General features: G+C 46.4%; 2 protein-coding genes across 6 annotated transcripts in view; one reads left to right on the top strand and one right to left on the bottom strand.

The window, feature by feature from the left end:
• Nucleotides 1-17,222, top strand: part of LOC135205284 (uncharacterized) — a 290,446-nt gene that overhangs the window by 53,665 nt on the left and 219,559 nt on the right. The window lies entirely within an intron of this gene.
• On the bottom strand, nucleotides 8,476-10,169 carry LOC135205189 (uncharacterized). The gene is made up of 3 exons (XM_064235553.1): nucleotides 9,980-10,169; nucleotides 9,489-9,666; nucleotides 8,476-9,028 (listed from the first exon to the last, which is right to left on the bottom strand). Exons 1-3 carry the CDS (start codon nucleotides 10,167-10,169, stop codon nucleotides 8,476-8,478), a joined length of 921 nt encoding a protein of 306 aa, XP_064091623.1.

Consider the following 17,222-nt stretch of genomic DNA (forward strand, 5'->3'; position numbering starts at 1 on the left):
AGTAGGTGTGAAGATCCCTTCGTCATCCCAAGGGGATTTTGCTAGTTTGGTCGACGCCCAGATGAGGTCCCTTTTGTCGACAGCTAAGATTTCTTGGACGCCTACGGAGATAGACCATCACATGAAAGGACTTTTAAGGACTCTCGAAGTCTTCAACTTCTTAGACTGGTGCTTGGGAGTCCTAGATCTTCAATCTAGGAGTCCGGACTCGTTAAGTTTGGGGGAGCTGTCCAGTGTGTAAACTTGCATGGACAAGGCCGTCAGGGATGGTTCGGAAGAGTTAGTGTCTCACTTTGGTACTGCTTTTCTTAAGAAGAGAGCGCTGTTCTGCAATTTTACTGCAAGATCAGTTACTACGGCTCAGAAAGCGGAGCTCCTCTTTGCGCCTCTTTCGAACCATCTCTTCCCCCAGCCTTTGGTGAAGGACCTGGCAGGTAGCTTACAGGAGAAGGCTACTCAGGACCTCTTGGCCCAGTCTTCGAGACGTCCCGCAGATCCTACGACATCTTCTTTTGGACGTCCTCCAAAGAAGGTTAAACCCTTTCGTGGGGCTCCTCCCTCAAGAGCTGCTCCTTGAGGGAGAGGGCTTTCAAGAGGAAGAGCTTCTTTCAAGCCGAAAGCAAGCAAGTGAAAATCAAGTCCTTCAGACACCAGTCGGAGCCAGACTGAAGTTCTTTGCGGGAGTATGGAGAGAGAGGGATACGGACCCTTGGTCCCTCAAAATCGTGGAGCAGGGGTACAAGATCCCATTTTTAGATCCTCCTCCTCTATCCACAACTCCCAGAGATCTTTCTCCTTCATATCAAGGGGAGAAACGACAAATTCTGTTCGATCTTTTAGATCAAATGATCGAGAAAAGAGCGGTGGAGCAGGTCTTAGACCTGGGGTCACCAAGATTTTACAACAGACTTTTCCTGGTACCGAAGCAGTCGTCGGGTTGGCGTCCAGTCCTAGACGTGAGCAGGCTGAATCTTTTCATAGAAAAGATAAAGTTCAAAATGGAAACGCCTCAGTCTGTTCTAGGAGCCTTGAGACCGGGCGACTGGATGGTGTCCTTAAGCGGCCCACACACGCTCAAATTTTTGGTCAAATTTTTTTATGTCAAATTATTTGACGGTTTGACGTTCGCCCTACACGCTCAAACTTCTCATCAAATTTTCATTTGGCTCCCGAGTGTCATCATGGATGCATATACAGCGTTGGCTCTTGGCTTAGCGTTGAAGAGCACACACAAACGAAAGAGACGAAAGTGGGCCCAGCAATGGTATTTGTGTCGTGAACGATTTGGTCATGCTCCTTTATCAAATGAACTAAGAATTAGTTCCAAAGTTCCAAAGTTGTGGTAAACTTCTATAAACATCAATAAGCTCAAGAAGAAATTTCTTTTCATGTTTTGTAGGAGCCATGATGACGATGACCCGCGCACGTCCTCCTCAGATTATGTCTAATCACTAACTAATTTGCGCAAATTATTGCTAGGTACCACACACGCACAAATTCTTTGACGTTGGCTCAAAAAATATCTACTGAAATCAGATCTGTAAAAATTTGACATCAAACCTTTTAGGCCATCAAATTACGCCACACACGATCAAATTCATGTCAAATAATTTGACATAAAAAAATTGGACCAAAAATTTGAGCGTGTGTGGGCCGCTTTAGACCTGCAGGACGCATACTTTCACGTTCCAATCCACCCTCTTTCAAGGAAGTATCTGAGGTTCGTTTTGAAAGACAAAGTCTGGCAATTCAGAGCCCTTTGCTTCGGATTAAGCACGGCTCCGATGGTATTTACCATGATCATGAAAAATGTAGCGAGATGGTTACATTCTGCAGGGATAAGAGTATCTCTTTATCTCGACGATTGGCTAGTCAGAGCGTCGTCAGAAGAGAGGTGTCTGAAGGACCTTCAGTTCACGTTAGCCTTGGCGAGGTCCCTGGGACTTCTGGTCAACCTCGAAAAGTCACATCTGACCCCAACACAGTCCATCGTGTATCTGGGGATTCAGATGGATTCAGTGGCTTTTCGGGCGTTTCCGTCCCAGGAACGACAGCTGCAAGGCTTAGAGAAAGTTTCGGCCTTCCTGGGGAAAGGAACTTGCTCGGCGAGGGAATGGATGAGTCTGCTGGGCACCATTTCCTCGCTGGAAAAGTTTGTTTCCCTGGGGAGACTACACCTCAGGCCTCTCCAGTTTTTCCTGGCAGAAGAATGGAGAGTCAAAGAGGATCTGGATGCGACCTTGATGATCACCGAATCGGTGAAAAGCCATCTAAGATGGTGGCTCGATCTTTGGAAGTTTCAAGAGGGTTCATCTCTAAAGCTTCTGAGCCCTGACCTAGTGTTGTTTTCCAACGCCTCCGTGTCAGGTTGGGGAGCAACACTGGGAGGGGAAGAAGTGTCAGGCACCTGGAGGGGGAACAGTTCTGGCACATCAATGTGAAGGAGCTAGCGGCGGTTTTCCTGGCGCTACAGTTCTTCGAGGAAAAGGTTGCAGACAAAGTTGTTCAAGTCAACTCGGACAACACCACGCCCCTTGCGTACCTAAAGAATCAGGGAGGAACACACTCCCGACCTCTATTTCACCTAGCGAAGGAGATTCTGCTGTGGGCAAGTGCAAGGCGAGTCAAGATCCTGACGAGATTCATCGCAGGAGTCCAGAACGTCAGAGCGGACCTTCTCAGCCGGCAGGACCAAATACTGCCTACAGAATGGACTCTGCATCAAGACGTTTGTTGGGAGCTATGGAAGCTCTGGGGTGGACGTTCCTCTGGTCGACCTATTTGCGACGTCGAGGACAAAGAGGTTGCCTCTTTATTGCTTCCCTGTGTTAGATCCAGGAGCGATCGCTATAGACGCACTGCTCTGGGATTGGACGAACTTAGACCTATATGCCTTCCCGCCATTCAAGATCATGGGGGAAGTCATGAGGAAGTTCGCGGCGTTGGAGGGGACGAGGTTGACCCTGATCGCCCCGATGTGGCCCGCAAGAGAATGGTTCACGGAGGTAATGTCCTCTCTTGTAGATTTCCCAAGGACATTGCCCTGGAGGAGAGATCTACTCAAACAGCCCCACTTCGAAAGATATCACCAAAACCTCTCCGCTCTGGGTCTGACTGCGTTCAGACTATCGAAAAGTTGGCCAGAGCAAAAGGTTTTTCTAAATCAGCTGCAAAAGCGATTGCCAACTCAAGGAGGGCTTCATCGAGAGCTGTTTACCAGTCGAAGTGGGCTTCCTTCAGGGCATGGTGTAGAAAGGAGGGAATTTCCTCTTCCACTACCTCTGTGAGCCAAATAGCCGATTTCCTGCTTTTCTTAAGGAATGTGCAGAAGTTGGCAGTCCCTACCATCAAGGGATATAAAAGTATGCTGTCAGCGCATTCTTTTGCGGCACAGAGGCCTGGAACTTACTGACAACAGAGATCTTCACGATCTCTTGAGATCGTTTGAGACAACTAAGATACCTCAGGCGAGACCTCCTTCCTGGAACTTAGACTTAGTTCTAAGACTTTTGATGTCGAGTCCTTTCGAGCCTCTCCATACTGCTTCTCCTAGGAACTTGACAAAGAAAGCTCTTTTCCTAACTGCTCTGGCGACGGCGAAGAGAGTTAGCGAAATTCAAGCCATCAGTAAACAAGTGGGCTTCAAAGGTGACAATGCTGTCTGCTCTTTGAGTCCCACTTTCTTAGCGAAAAATGAGAACCCGTCTAACCCTTGGCCCAAGAGCTTCGAAATTAAGGGTATGACAAGCCTTGTAGGCCAAGAACCTGAGAGAGTCCTGTGCCCTGTCAGGGCTCTTAAGTTTGACGTTCGCAAGACGAAGGAGGTACGAGGTCCCTCAGATAATCTGTGGTGCTCTGTAAAGAGACCCGATTTACCATTGTCCAAGAATGCTTTGGCTTTCTTTCTAAGAGACATTATAAAAGAGGCTCATTCATCTTTCCAGAAGGCTGATTTGAGCCTCTTGCGAGTGAAAGCTCACGAGGTCAGAGCGGTCGCAACCTCGCTTGCCTTCCAAAAGAACATGTCGATCAAGGACATCCTTGACGCCACCTTTTGGAGGAGCAATTCTGTATTCGCCTCACACTACTTGCGAGATGTGAGAACGATATACGAGGACTGTTGTTCTCTTGGGCCATCCGATGTCTGCAGACACAGTCTCTTGGGGCTGGAGGTAGCTCTTTTCCTATCCCTTAGTTAGGTTTAGGTTAGTTTTTATTGTGTTTTTAGGTTGTGGTGAGTCTTTTGTGAAGATCTCCCATCCCTTAGTTTAGTGTTCAAAGGGGGTTTTTGGATAGTTGGTCAGGTGGTGGTCAGTTGCTTCGTTGCCCTCATATGTATGGCTCGATGGTCTTGTCATGGTGAGGTCACGTCCCAGTTGACAGATCATCCAGAGCGCACCAGCACTACAGGTCTCCACCTGGCTGGCAACTCTGTTTAAGCAAAAGCAGGCTTAAGTGACAGTAATCACAGAGTCTACTTTGCTAACAGGTGAGGAACCAATATATATATTATATACTTAATTTAAGTTTCCTACAAATCCTATTCTGTCTCTTCCCACCATCCGAAGGTGGGATTCAGCTATATATATATATCTGTCCGGTAAGTTGCATGAACAAAATGTTATTGTTATAATACAATTAAGTTTGTTCATACTTACCTGGCAGATATATATAATTAAAGTGCCCACCCTCCTCCCCTCAGGAGACAGTGGCATTAATAAAATATGAATAGAAAATGGGAATGGTTCCTGATATCCGCCTCCCAGCGACGGGAATGGTACTTACCACCTGGCCGCCACTGCGTGTGCCGCGAGTTTTGAATTCTGTCGGACTTCAGAAAATACAGCTATATATATATCTGCCAGGTAAGTATGAACAAACTTACTTGTATTATAACAATAACATTTTTTGTAAGTTGATCCTTTCATATTTCGAGGTACCACTGTATATGTAGTTTTGTACATGAAAACTTACCCAGCAGATATATACTTAGCTATAGACTCGGTCGTCCCGACAGAATTTCAAAACTCGCGGCACACGCGACAGGTAGGTCAGGTGATCCACCGTTCCCGCCGCTGGGTGGCAGGGTCTGGAACCATTCCCGTTTTCTAAGCCATAATTTCTCTGTCGGTTGAACGGACAACACCTATTGTTCATTCCTCCATCTTGGATTTCAACTCGTTTGCCGAGAATTTGGATTGGTTTTTTGGTGACGTATTCTGTTTTTTCTCTGGCTTGGCATACGCTTATTGTGGACTGTTTTTCGACTTTGGTTTTGACTACTCTTTCACGATGTCTGACGCTAAGGCTTCACCTATGTTTAGAGTTTGTAGTAGGGAAGGTTGCAAGGTTAGGCTGCCGAAATCGGCAGTAGATCCTCATAGTGTTTGCGCTAAATGCAGAGAGAATGAGTGTTCTTTTAATAACACCTGTATTGAGTGCAAGAACCTAACAGAGCTTGAATGGAAGGTAGTTCTTCATATGTTAGGAAGCTTGAGAGAGATAGAGTAAGGAAGGCTTCAGCTAGGTCATCTAGTAGATCTTGTTCTCTAGAACAAGAAGTGGTTAACTCTCCTACTAACGATTTTCCCTTAGCCTCAGCTGCTTCTCCTTTTTCTGAATCCAAAGATTCTTCTTCAGAGAGGGAAAATGTAAAAGCTTCCATCAAGAAACTTCAAGCTTCAGTTTACGAGCTCTAAATGAAGGTAAGAGTGGTGATAGTGACTTGTGCAGTGTCCCCAGTGCAGTGGAGGGGGCGTCTGACCGGTTCCTCATTGCTCCTAGGCCTAGACCGCTTCCAAACTCCCAGGACCAGGGGAGGAGGAATGTCGAAAGCCGCAGGGAGGATGCAGAACATCCCCAACGGTCAGGCGTCCCTTCGGCAGATCCTGTTGTAAAGTCCCAGGCTGCCTCGGATTGCCGCAGAAAAAGGCGTCCTAAGGGAGTGTTTTTCGGCCTACAGACTCTTCCTCTCCTAAACGAGGATGGAGTTCGGCCTCTCTTTCGCGCCCTTTGAAGAGACCTGGAAGGCGCCTAAAGGAGACTCGGCTGATTCCAGCCCAGAGCGTTTTCCGAGAATTTGGCCCTCGTTGCCTAAGAAGACGAGACAAGAGGAGCCCTCTCTTCAGGATCCTACGAAGAAGTTTCTGATAAATCTGCAAGAGCAGTTAGCTTCTTTAGTAGGCTCCTTCGCTAAGGACTCGACAAGGAGGAAAGATGTTTCGCTCCCTGTTAAGAGTTCCGCTAAGCGCCCCTCTTCGTATAGGAGAGAACCCTCACAATCTCCAGGGCGTTTATCGCCTTCGTCGAGAGATTCGTCCGACAGGAGTTGTTCTCCGGAGAGGAGAGTCCTTTCGCCCTATAGGCTTTCTTCTCCAAAGCGCCCTATGACGGGTAAGGCTTTGAATCCTGGTAGACAGGTAAGAACGTAGTCCTCTCTCCTTTGGGACGCTGTGAATCGAGCAGAAGTCTCGATCGGTTTAGGTTCAAGGAACCTGAAGATAAACTAAACCGATTTAGGTATCAGGATCCTCTGGGTCTACAGGACCAGGAGCCAGGTAGGCGCAAAGAGGCAGCGAGACGCAAGAAAGGGCGTCAAGAGCCTCTCAAACCACAGGATTCAGGACGTCAGGAGTCTGCTAGAAGGCAGGAATCAGGACGCCATGAATCAGGACGCCAGGAGTCAGGGCGCCAGGAGTCAGGACGTCATGAGTCAGGGCGCCAGGAGTCAGGGCGCCAGGAGTCAGGACGCCAGGAGTACGTTAGGCGTCAGGAGTTAGGGCGCCAGGAGCCTGTTAAGCGTCAGGAATCAGGGCGCAGGGATCCATTCAAGCGCCCTGAATCAGGGCGTCAGGAGCCTATCAAGCGCCGCGAGTCTGGCGAACCGCAAGGGCCTAGACAACAAGAGTCTAGTAGGCGCAAGAGTGTTTCGGACCGACAGGAGCCTCATTCTCGTATAGAAGTTTTCGAACGTTTTCAGCACTCCCCTTCTCGGGAAAGGAGTTCTTCTCCCAGGGAAGAGCCCGATCACTCCCAAACGGTCTCCTTCAGTGGATCCGTTGGAACAAGTATCGGAAGAGGAGGAGCCCGTAGATGTAGCAGTTTCTGACTACAAGAGGCTCTTTCTTTTGCTGCTCAAGGAGTTCGGAGACTCCCTTCATCCTGCTGACCCTCCTTCACCAGGATCTTTGATGTCGAGCACAAAAGCTCACAAGTCGTCTTCCTTCGTCAAGATGCGCCCTGCTCTTTGTATGAAAAAGGCCTTAAAGACCTTTTCAGAGTGGTTGACTTCTAAAAGGGAAGCAGGCAAAACAGTTTTTTCCTGCCCTCTTTCCAAGTTAACAGGTAAACCAGGAAGGTGGTATTAGACCAAGGAACCTATGGGGTTAGGCCTCCCTTCATCCGCAGACGTGGATTTTGCTTCTTTAGTGGACTCTTCCAGGAGGAAGTCTTTGCTTTCTGCTAAAGCAACATGGGGCATGTGTGAGCTGGACCACCTTCTAAAGGACCTCTTTAAGACCCTGGAAGTTTTCAACTTCATGGACTGGGTTTTGGGAGCGTTAGCTAAGAGAGCTCAGGACACTGACTTTGTCTCCATGGAGGAACTTTCAAGCGTCCTGGCTTGCTTGGACAGAGCGGTTATGGACGGTTCGTTCCTAGAAGTTGCCTCTCTTTTCGGAACGGGAGTCTTAAAGAAAAGATCGGTCTTTAGCTCTTTTCTAGCAAGAGCCGTATCACCCTTACAAAGAACATCTCTTCTTTTTTGCACCTTTGTCCCCTCATCTGTTTCCACAGGAGACTGTTAAAGAGGTTGCTAAATCTCTTATGGAGAAGGCAACTCAGGATCTCCTCACTCACTCAGCCAAGAAGTTTAGGCCGGCCGTGCCTATCGAGAAAAAAGAGAGACCCTCTTTTGTACAGCCCTTTCGAGGTGCCTCCTCTTCTAGGACCCCTCTTAGAGGTCGCAGACCAGATAGAAGGAGTAGACCATCTAGAACACTGTTTCTCAACCTTTTTCTGGTGGTGGCCCCCTTCAATCCAGTGCAAGTTGTTGTGGCCCCTCCATGCCAACTCTGAGTTCTTACCCCCCCCCCCCCCCCCCCCCCCCCCCCCCCCCCCCCCCCCCCCCCCCCCCCCCCCCCCCCCCCCCCCCCCCCCCCCCCCCCCCCCCCCCCCCCCCCCCCCCCCCCCCCCCCCCCCCCCCCCCCCCCCCCCCCCCCCCCCCCACACACACACACACACACACACACACACACACACACACACCCGCCTTCGTCCATCACCTTAATACGCCTAGGAAGGTATATTAATGGTTCTAGTTTGAGTAGTACCATGTACTCAAAACACTAATTTCAGGCATGAATCAAATACCAATATTAATTGGAAAAATATTTTATTTGAACACTTATCTATTTACAAAAGGAATAAAAAAACAAGGAATACATGTAGGTACAATTGGCTTTATCTTGAAAGGTTTCAGTGGGATCCCTGTGACTGATGCAAGGCTGCCAACTTGTCAATGTTTGGCTTGAAAGCTATCAGAGAGAGACGTAAATCGCCTCTTTTTTCTATGTCAAGGCGATTTCGTGTCTTTGACAGCAGTACATCACCCGACTGAAAAACCATCTCCAACCAAGTAAGACGTGGGAAAGGCAAGTAAGAGCAACCTTCACATCTTTTCCAGAGTATTGGGTACTTCTTATACACATCTTGATTCATCCACAGCTTCTGGTGTCCTCCACGCTTGAACCTTGCTTGAGCTGTTGTGTTATTCTGAAGTTCAATGAGACTTTCTAGTAGGGTGACATCAACTTCAGATACATCAGCAATGAAGGGATCCACAAACCAGTGTGGCACAGTCATTTGGAGTAGGTCAGAGAAGCGAGTGTCCATATCATTATGCAACTGCTTCAGATGGTCAACATACACTGCTAGGTCATCATCAAGCAGATCGTGGATATAACTGCTAAGGAAGGAAACTGTGCAAACTCTCGTCTTCCAAGGTTCAACCAGAACAGCTTGAGTTTCCCTTTAAATGTAGTAATTGCCTCCTTGCAGGAAACATGGTGGAGTTATTTCCTTGAAGCTCTTTGTTCAGAACATTTAGCTTTTCAAATATGTCAGACAGGTAGAAGATGTCACTCTTTGCATCAACAAGTTTCTGTCCAAGTTCTGTCCCACTAAAGAAAGAGATAACACTGTCCCAAAGTGCAACGAAACGGTTCAGGCAATTACATTTAGAAAGCCACCTGACTTCTGTGTGCACACAAGTTTTTCAAATTCTTCATTGTTCTTTTCACATAATTGCTGAAAGAGGCGATCTTTCAGTGCACTACTTTTTATCAAGTTGACAGCCTTGATAACATGCCCAAGTGCTCATGAAGACGTCCTGCTAGGTTTTTGGCAACCAGGTGCTGCCGGTGAACAACACAGTGCACACAAACGACATTAGGAACAGCTTTTTTTAAGTAAGCACTGAATCCCGATACCTTCCTATCATAGCAGCAGCGCCATCTGTTGCACAAGCCACAATGTTCTTGAGTGGAATGTTGTTCTCCTCAAAATAGACCTCAAGAAGTTTTTTGAAGATGGATTCTCCTTTAGTGTCAGTCGTTAATTTCAATGCGAAAAGCATTTCTTGACATATTTCATCTACATCAAGAAAACCTCACAAATGCCATCAAAAGAGCAGAATTATCAGGTAAAGTTGATTCGTCGAGTTGAAGCGAGAAATCAGGTCAACTGCAGTTTTGAGATTAATTGGTTTCAACATCAGCTGCCATCTCATCAATACGGCGTGATACTGAGGAGTTTGCTCAGAGGAATAACACTAGTTACCTCTTGTGGACTCTGATTCATGACTGTTGAAAGCACTACAGCCACTGCCGGCATGATCAGAGATTCACCGATAGTAATGAGGCTTATCTGCTTTTGCAATCAAATTTGCTATCTTGTAAGAAGCCAACATCTCTCTGTCTACTTTTGCCACTTTTTGGGTAAACATATGATTCACTTGTCATCCTCCCTTGGAACTCATCACGTAATTTCTTGAAGAAATCTAGCGGCTTGTCTTTCTTGTCTTTATGTGCAGTCTCCAGATGCTTTTTCAGTTTGCTGGGACGCATACTTTCATTTGAGAGTGAGGTCATACACAGCAGGCACATAGGCATTGTAGTCTTTGATTTTGGGAGGATTCAATGAATCCAAAAGCAAGATATTCGACAGAATACTGTCTGCATTTTTTCTTAGCTGGACTGGTCATGCTTATCTAAAATAAAAACAAACAAAACTCATTAAAACTCAGTACCGCTATTATTGTCTGGGAAATCATTGCCCTCCACATATTCAAACAAGCAAATAAAAAAGCAAAAGTTATTAGCCATAAAGATACTCTTACCCCTCCCTCAATAACAAATAAAGTAAATAGATAAATAAAATTCATGACAAGTATGTGTGTGTGTGTACTGAGTGTACATGAAAGAGACTGTGTATGTAAGTATAAATGTATGTTTGTACACTGTATGTAAGTATAAATGTATGTTTGTATGTACATACGTATGTGGATATAAGTATATCTTTCACAAACCTCTTTGGTAGAACTTAAATCAAGTCTCTTCCTCGTAAGTCTATGTTAAACTGAAAGACGGATCTATTATTGAAGAAGAAACGATATAACGGTTATATTTATAACCCATATCCGTTGCTGTTAAAATTGTTTATAAACATCTTAATGGTTGTCGTTCGGAAGTTTACCAGTCAGCATAATCTTTTGATAGTTCAGTCTTTTACCACTCTGCCTGCTAGAGAGAGGGAGAGAGAGAGAGAGAAAGAGAGAGAGAGAGAGAGAGAGAGAGTTAATGGTTTTTGTCAAGGGTCAGTCACAGCCTTTTACCACTCTGCCAGCTAGAGAGAGAGAGAGAGAGAGTGAAGAGATTATTGAATATTTCACTGTCTGCAAAAATTACCTGGTATTTAGTGAATTGAATGATTTTCAAACTAAACTCAAGCATATTAATGATTTATTTCAAAATATTACACATTTATATATTTTGTGGGTCCTAAATTTTCTGTGGCCCCCCATGGCCCCCCATTTTTCAAATTTTGCCTTGTGGCCCCTGAAAAAATCTCATGGCCCCCAAGGGGGCCATATGGCCCACGTTGAGAAACACTGATCTAGAAGGTCCTTCGGGAAGTCTAGATGAGCAGGGAGTCCTCCAGACAAAAGTAGGCGCCAGACTACTCCACTTTGCAAAAGTCTGGGCGCAGAAGGGAGCGGACTCTTGGTCCCTCTCGATCCTGAAAAAAGGATACTTGATCCCCTTCAGGAAATCCTCCCTTGACTACAACTCCAAGGGAGTTGACTGCAAGATACTCGGATCCGGTCCGAAAGCTTGCTATTTTGCAAGCAGTGGAACAGATGATTTCCAAGGAAGCGGTAGAACTGGTTCAAGATCTCCAGTCTCCAGGATTTTACAATCGGTCTATCCTGGTACGAAAGCATCGGGGGGATGGAGACCGGTCTCCTCTGTTCTGTCTGCTCTTCGTCCAGGGGGACTCGGATGGTGTCCCTGGACCTTCAGGATGCGTATTTCCATGTGCCAATTCATCGGCAGCAAGGAAATATCTGAGATTCATGTTCCAAGGGAAAGTATTCCAGTTCCGAGCGATGTGTTTTTCGACTTTCGACTGCCCCTCAAGTCTTCACGGACATCATGAAGAATGTAGCTTATTGGCTACATCTGGAAGGGATCAGGATCTCTTTATATCTGGACGATTGGCTAATAAGAGCCCAATCGGAGAAAAAATGTCTGGAGGACCTTTTATTTACTCTAAATTTGACAAAGTCCCTAGGACTTTTAGTCAATCGCGAGAAATCCATGCTGACTCCCCAGCAAAGTATTGTCTATCTGGGGATTCAGATGGATTCTCGGGATTTTCTAGCGTATCCTTCGCAGGAAAGGAGAGAACGCTGCTTAGAAAAGGTGGCAGTCTTCTTAAGGAAAGAACATTGTTCCGCGAGGGAATGGATGAGCTTACTGGGGACCCTCTCCTCGATGGAAACAGTTCGTTTCCTTAGGAAGACTACACCTACGACCCCTTCAATTTTATCTGAAGGAGGATGGGATTGGAAGTCCAAACAATCTAGGGAGAAACCTTTCCAATCTCGAAGAAAGGGATCAAGGAGAATATCCGCTGGTGGTTAGATCCGCAGAAACTAAGCAAGGGAATCTCCCTTCACTTACAGAACCCTCGCCTAGTGTTATTTGCAGACACCTCAGATTCGGGGTGGGGAGCGACCCTAGGTTCAGAAGAAGTGTCAGGCACTTGGGAAGGAGAACAAGTGTCCTGGCACATAAACAAAAAAGAACTAACAGCCATTCATCTAGCCTTAGTTCATTTCGAGGAACAGGTCTCAGGTCTGGGGATTCAAATTCACTCGGACAACACAACAGCCCTCGCTTATATAAAAAAGAAACAAGGGGGACGCAATTCCTTTTCCCTGTACGAATCAGCAAAGGAGCTGCTGATTATGGGCTCAGGAAAGGAAGATCTTCTTCTTCCTCACAAGGTTTGTGCGAAGGGAAGCGAAATGTCCGGGCAGATCTGTTGAGCAGAAAAGAACAAGTCCTACCCACGGAATGGACTCTCAATCCTCAGATTTGCCAGCAACTATGGCATCTGTGGGGAAGGCCCAATATAGACCTGTTCGCGACCAACAGGAATCACAGATTAGAGAACTATTGCTCCCCGATCTCGGATCCACAAGCAGTAGCAGTAGACAGCTTTCTGCTAGATTGGACGGGCTTGGACACATACGCCTTCCCTCCTTTCAAGATAGTAGGGGAAGTATTGAGGAAGTTCGCTTGCTCGGAAGGAACAAGAATGACCCTCATCGCTCCCTTCTGGCCAGCTCTCGATTGGTTCACAGAGGTGCTGGAGTGGTAAGTAGATTTTCCAAGATCGCTTCCACTGAGGAAACGAATCTTCTCAAACAACCCCACTTCGACAGGTTTCACAAAAACCTCCCCGCTCTAAGTCTGACCGCCTCAGACTGTCGAAGGACTTGTCAGAGCAAGGGGCTTTTCACGAGAAGTGGCGAAGGCTATTGCAAGAGCCAGAAGAGTCTCCACCTCTAAAGTATATCAGTCGAAGTGGGAGTTGTTTAGAAGATGGTGTAAGGGTAAGAAGAAAATATCCTCTTCCAGTACTCTGTAACTGAAATCGCAGATTTTCTTCTATATTTGAGAAAAGACTGTAACCTGGCAGTATCAACAGTGAAAGGTTACAGAAGTATGCTGGCCTCAGTCTTTCGACATAGAGGAATAGATCTGACCAATAATAAAGATCTCCATGACCTTATAAGGTCTTTCGAAACCACGAAAGACCATATAATCAAGAAACCTAGCTGGAACTTGGATGTGGTCCTCAAGTTCCTAATGTCGGAAAAATTCGTACCGTCTCACGCAGCTTCTTTTAGAGACTTAACTAGAAAGTCCTTATTCCTCTTTGCGTTAGCAACAGCTAAGAGAATTAGCGAGTTGCAAGCTTTGGAAGGTAAAGTGGGTTTTAAGAAGGATTCAGCGATTTGCTCCTTTTAAACAAACATTTTTTCTAGCAAAGAATGAAAATCCCTCAAAGCCTTGGCCAAGAAGCTTTGAGATAAGAGGACTATCTTCATTAACAGGAAGAGAACTAGAGAGGACTTTGTGTCCAGTCCAAGGGCACTCAAGTTCTACCTGGAGAAGAAAAAAAGTTGCTGGGAGGTACAGAAGAAAGTCTTTGGTGCTCTGTAAGAGATCCGAAAAGATCGATTTCTAAGAATGCCCTTACATTCTTCATAAAGGATGTAATAAGGGAAGCTCACCTTAAGTGCGATGAAGAGCACCTCAAGGTTCTCAGAGTAAGAGCGCATGAAGTGAGAGCCATAGCTACGTCAATGGCATTTCACAAAACACATGGTCTCTGCAGGCACTTATAGAGTCTACGTTTTGGAGATGTAATTCTGTGCCTCGATTACCTAAGAGACGTAAAAATTTCGTACGAAAAGTGCTTTGCTCTGGGAGCGTATGTTTCGGCGAATTCAGTGCTGGGAGAAGGGCTGAGGGCTAATCCTTCGTAATTTTCTTTAGTGTTTAAATTATGTTTTATTGGTGGTTGTTTTTATTGGTTAATTGTCAGAGGGAATAGGGAACCCTCTTGCAATTCATAGATTATAACAGTACTAACATGGTCAGGTGATCGGGATTGGCTTCAGTGCTCCTTGTGATTATTTTTAGTAACCTTAACTCTGTCATGTAAGAGGGCGAGTCTCCATTGATATGACAAAAGGTCAAGGCTCTACTATGTAAGTGGGTCAGCCCCCATTGGTACGAGTCCAGAATAGGCTCTGTCGCGTAAGCGGGCTAGCCCCATTGACACGATCCAAAGATTTATTCAGCCATAGGTTCATTCCTCGCTGAAACTCTTGAGGCAGGCAGACTCATCGACAGTAGTCATGAAGTCTTCAGCCCAATCAGGTAGGAATTATTTTATCCAAGAACATATATTGTTTTTTCCCTGTTTTTTAATGTATTTAGTTTAAGTATTATTTTGTTGTTAGCTGTCTCTTGCCCGCCACCAAGGGTGCCAATCAGCTAAGTATATATCTGCTGGGTAAGTTTTCATGTACAAAAATGATATTGTTAAGATACAATAAAGTTTTTGTACATACTTACCTGGCAGATATATACGATTAATGACCCACCCATCCTCCCCTCAGGAGACAGGTGGAAGAGAAATTATGCTTAGAAAACGGAATGGTTCCAGACCCCACCACCCAGCGGCGGGAACGGTGGATCACCTGACCTACCTGTCGCGTGTGCCGCGAGTTTTGAAATTCTGTCAGGACGACAGAGTCTATAGCTAAGTATATATCTGCCAGGTAAGTATGTACAAAACTTTATTGTATCTTAACAATATCATTTGTTCATGAAACTTACCTGACAGATATATATATAGCTGTATTCTCCGAAGTCCAACAGAATTTCAAAATTCGCGGCACACGCAGTGGGCGGCCAGGTGGTAGTACCCATTCCCGCCGCTGGGAGGCGGATATCAGGAACTATTCCCATTTTCTATTCATATTTTTTTCTGTCGCCGGTCGGTAACAACTGTTTACAGACCTCCGCCAGGATTTTGAAACTTCATTAGCCGCTTAAGTATCCTAATTATTCTTTCGATTATTGACTTGGATTTGTGGCTAGGCATACGCTATCGTAAATTTTTTCATTGCATTTGATGTCTGAAGCTAGTTAGCCTAGTTTCAGACTTTGTTGTCCGCATGGGGTAAGGTGAGGCTACCGGAATCTTTCGGTAGACACTCGCTTAGTATATATGACGTTTACATGTTTTCTTTGCATAAGTTCAATGTAATTAGTGTAATGTGTGACTGATTACGGAAGAGGGAGGATTCATGTACGCATTTTAGAGCGTGTTAGAATCAGGAGTTTTCCTCCACAGTAAAACAGAAGTTAGAATAATGAACCTTCTAACCTCCTGTAGATTTTGTTTTGCCTAACCCTGTGTTATGGCTTACGGGCCTAGAAGAAATGTCTGCTAGAGGATTACATCAAGTAATCTTAGACTAAAGTGCTCGCTCTCCAATCAGTGTTGTGAAGTGTAGTGCCCCTTGTGTTGTGGAGGGGGCGTCAGATCGGCCCCATAATGCCTCTAGGCCTGGACCTCTGTCGGACTCCCAGGACTCAGGGAGAGGGGCATGTCGAAGCCGCAAGAGGGTTTACGGGGGCTCCCCTCCCCACCGATCTGGCGTCCCTTCGGCAGCCCTGTTGACGCTTCCCAGGCTGCTAAAGATCGTGCACGTGCACGAATCTTGAAGGATTGCTTCTCGTCCTCCGAGGCGTCCTCCCCGCGCAAGGGTTGGAGTCTCGGAAGGTCTCGCGCCCTCTAAGAAGCTTTAGAGAAGAGGACGCTTCACGTCCTCTCTCTCGTCAGGAGGGAACGTCAGATCGGCCCCATAACGCCTCTAGGCCTAGACCTCTGTCGGGCTCCCAGGAAACCAGGGAGAGGGCATGTCAAAAGCCGAAGGAGGGTTACGGGTTTTTCATGCTGATCTGGCTTCCTTTCGGCAGGTCCTGTTGTCGCTTCTCAGGCTGCCGAAGATCGAGCACGTGCACGAATCTTGAAGGACTCGCGCCCCCTAAAGAGGCTTTAGAGAGGACGCTTCACGTCCTCTCCTCTTCGTCTCGAGAGGATGAAAGAGTCCTGTGCCCTGTCAGGGCTCTCGAATTTTATTTAGCATTCCAAAAGAATTTGGTAATCAAGGATATTCTAGATTCCACCTTTTGGAGGAGCAACTCAGTATTCGTCTCCTCTCCTCATGGCGCTCCGTATACGTTATGTAACGTTCGCTTTACTTCGGAAAAGCAAGCTGATAAGTTTGACGTCCGGCAAGCTGCTTTGCACAGTCAAACAACTTATGTCTCTGGTTCGGCATAAGAAGAGCAATTTAGACGTGAGGAAGCTTTTGGAGGTGCTCGACGTCCTATAAGTAGAGTCATTCTCCAGGACGCTTGGCAAGCACCTTGCGAGTTGTCTTTCGGAAGCTCGGCGTTCCTTTGCTGAGTGCGTTTCTGGAGATGTTCTTTTGCATTTAGTGTTCGAACACACTTCAGGAGCAGCGTGCGGCTCTCCATGAAACTCGCATGAGGACGTCCCTTGAAATATTCAACGTCATACGCAAAACGCGGTTCGTCATAACATTGAGATGTTGGCAAGGTCGCTCGCCAGGACGCCTCTTGGCGGGCCTTGCATGCATCAGGGCGCTCAACGAGTTCCTCTCTGAAACGTCGTTCAGAAGACTTGGTGTTCTCTGCTCAGACACGCTCGTAGCTACGCAGGATGTTTTTTTTGAGGACGCTCAGCAGGACGCTTTTGAGGACGCTCGGCAGGAAGCTTATGAGGACGCTCAGCAGGACGCTTTCCAGGACGCTTTTGAGGACGCTCAGCAGGACGCTTATGAGGACGCTTTTGTGGACATTCGCCAGGACGCTTCGGTGGAAGCTCGGCAGGACGCTTTGCGAGAGAAAAGACTTGTAGAAGGCGTCTTATTTGCTGTTCAGGACGTTTTCTTAGGACGCTTGACGACTTTATAAACGCTCGTCAAGAGGAGTTTTTTTTTTTCAGGACTCTCCACAGACCATTTCCTTTACAGAAATTTTTAAAAT

Source organism: Macrobrachium nipponense, chromosome 49, assembly GCF_015104395.2.
Source record: "Macrobrachium nipponense isolate FS-2020 chromosome 49, ASM1510439v2, whole genome shotgun sequence".
Taxonomy (NCBI): Eukaryota; Metazoa; Arthropoda; class Malacostraca; order Decapoda; family Palaemonidae; genus Macrobrachium; species Macrobrachium nipponense.

Bases quoted from the DNA above. Each gene is read 5' to 3' on its own strand.
- LOC135205189 (XM_064235553.1), bottom strand. From the start codon at position 10,169: ATGCCTATGTGCCTGCTGTGTATGACCTCACTCTCAAATGAAAGTATG. The intron at 9,667-9,979 runs GTAGACAGAGAG...GGCATTTGTGAG, and splicing joins TTACCCAAAAAGTGGCAAAA to GTTTTCTTGATGTAGATGAA. The intron at 9,029-9,488 runs GTATCGGGATTC...CTACATTTAAAG, and splicing joins GCTGCTGCTATGATAGGAAG to GGAAACTCAAGCTGTTCTGG.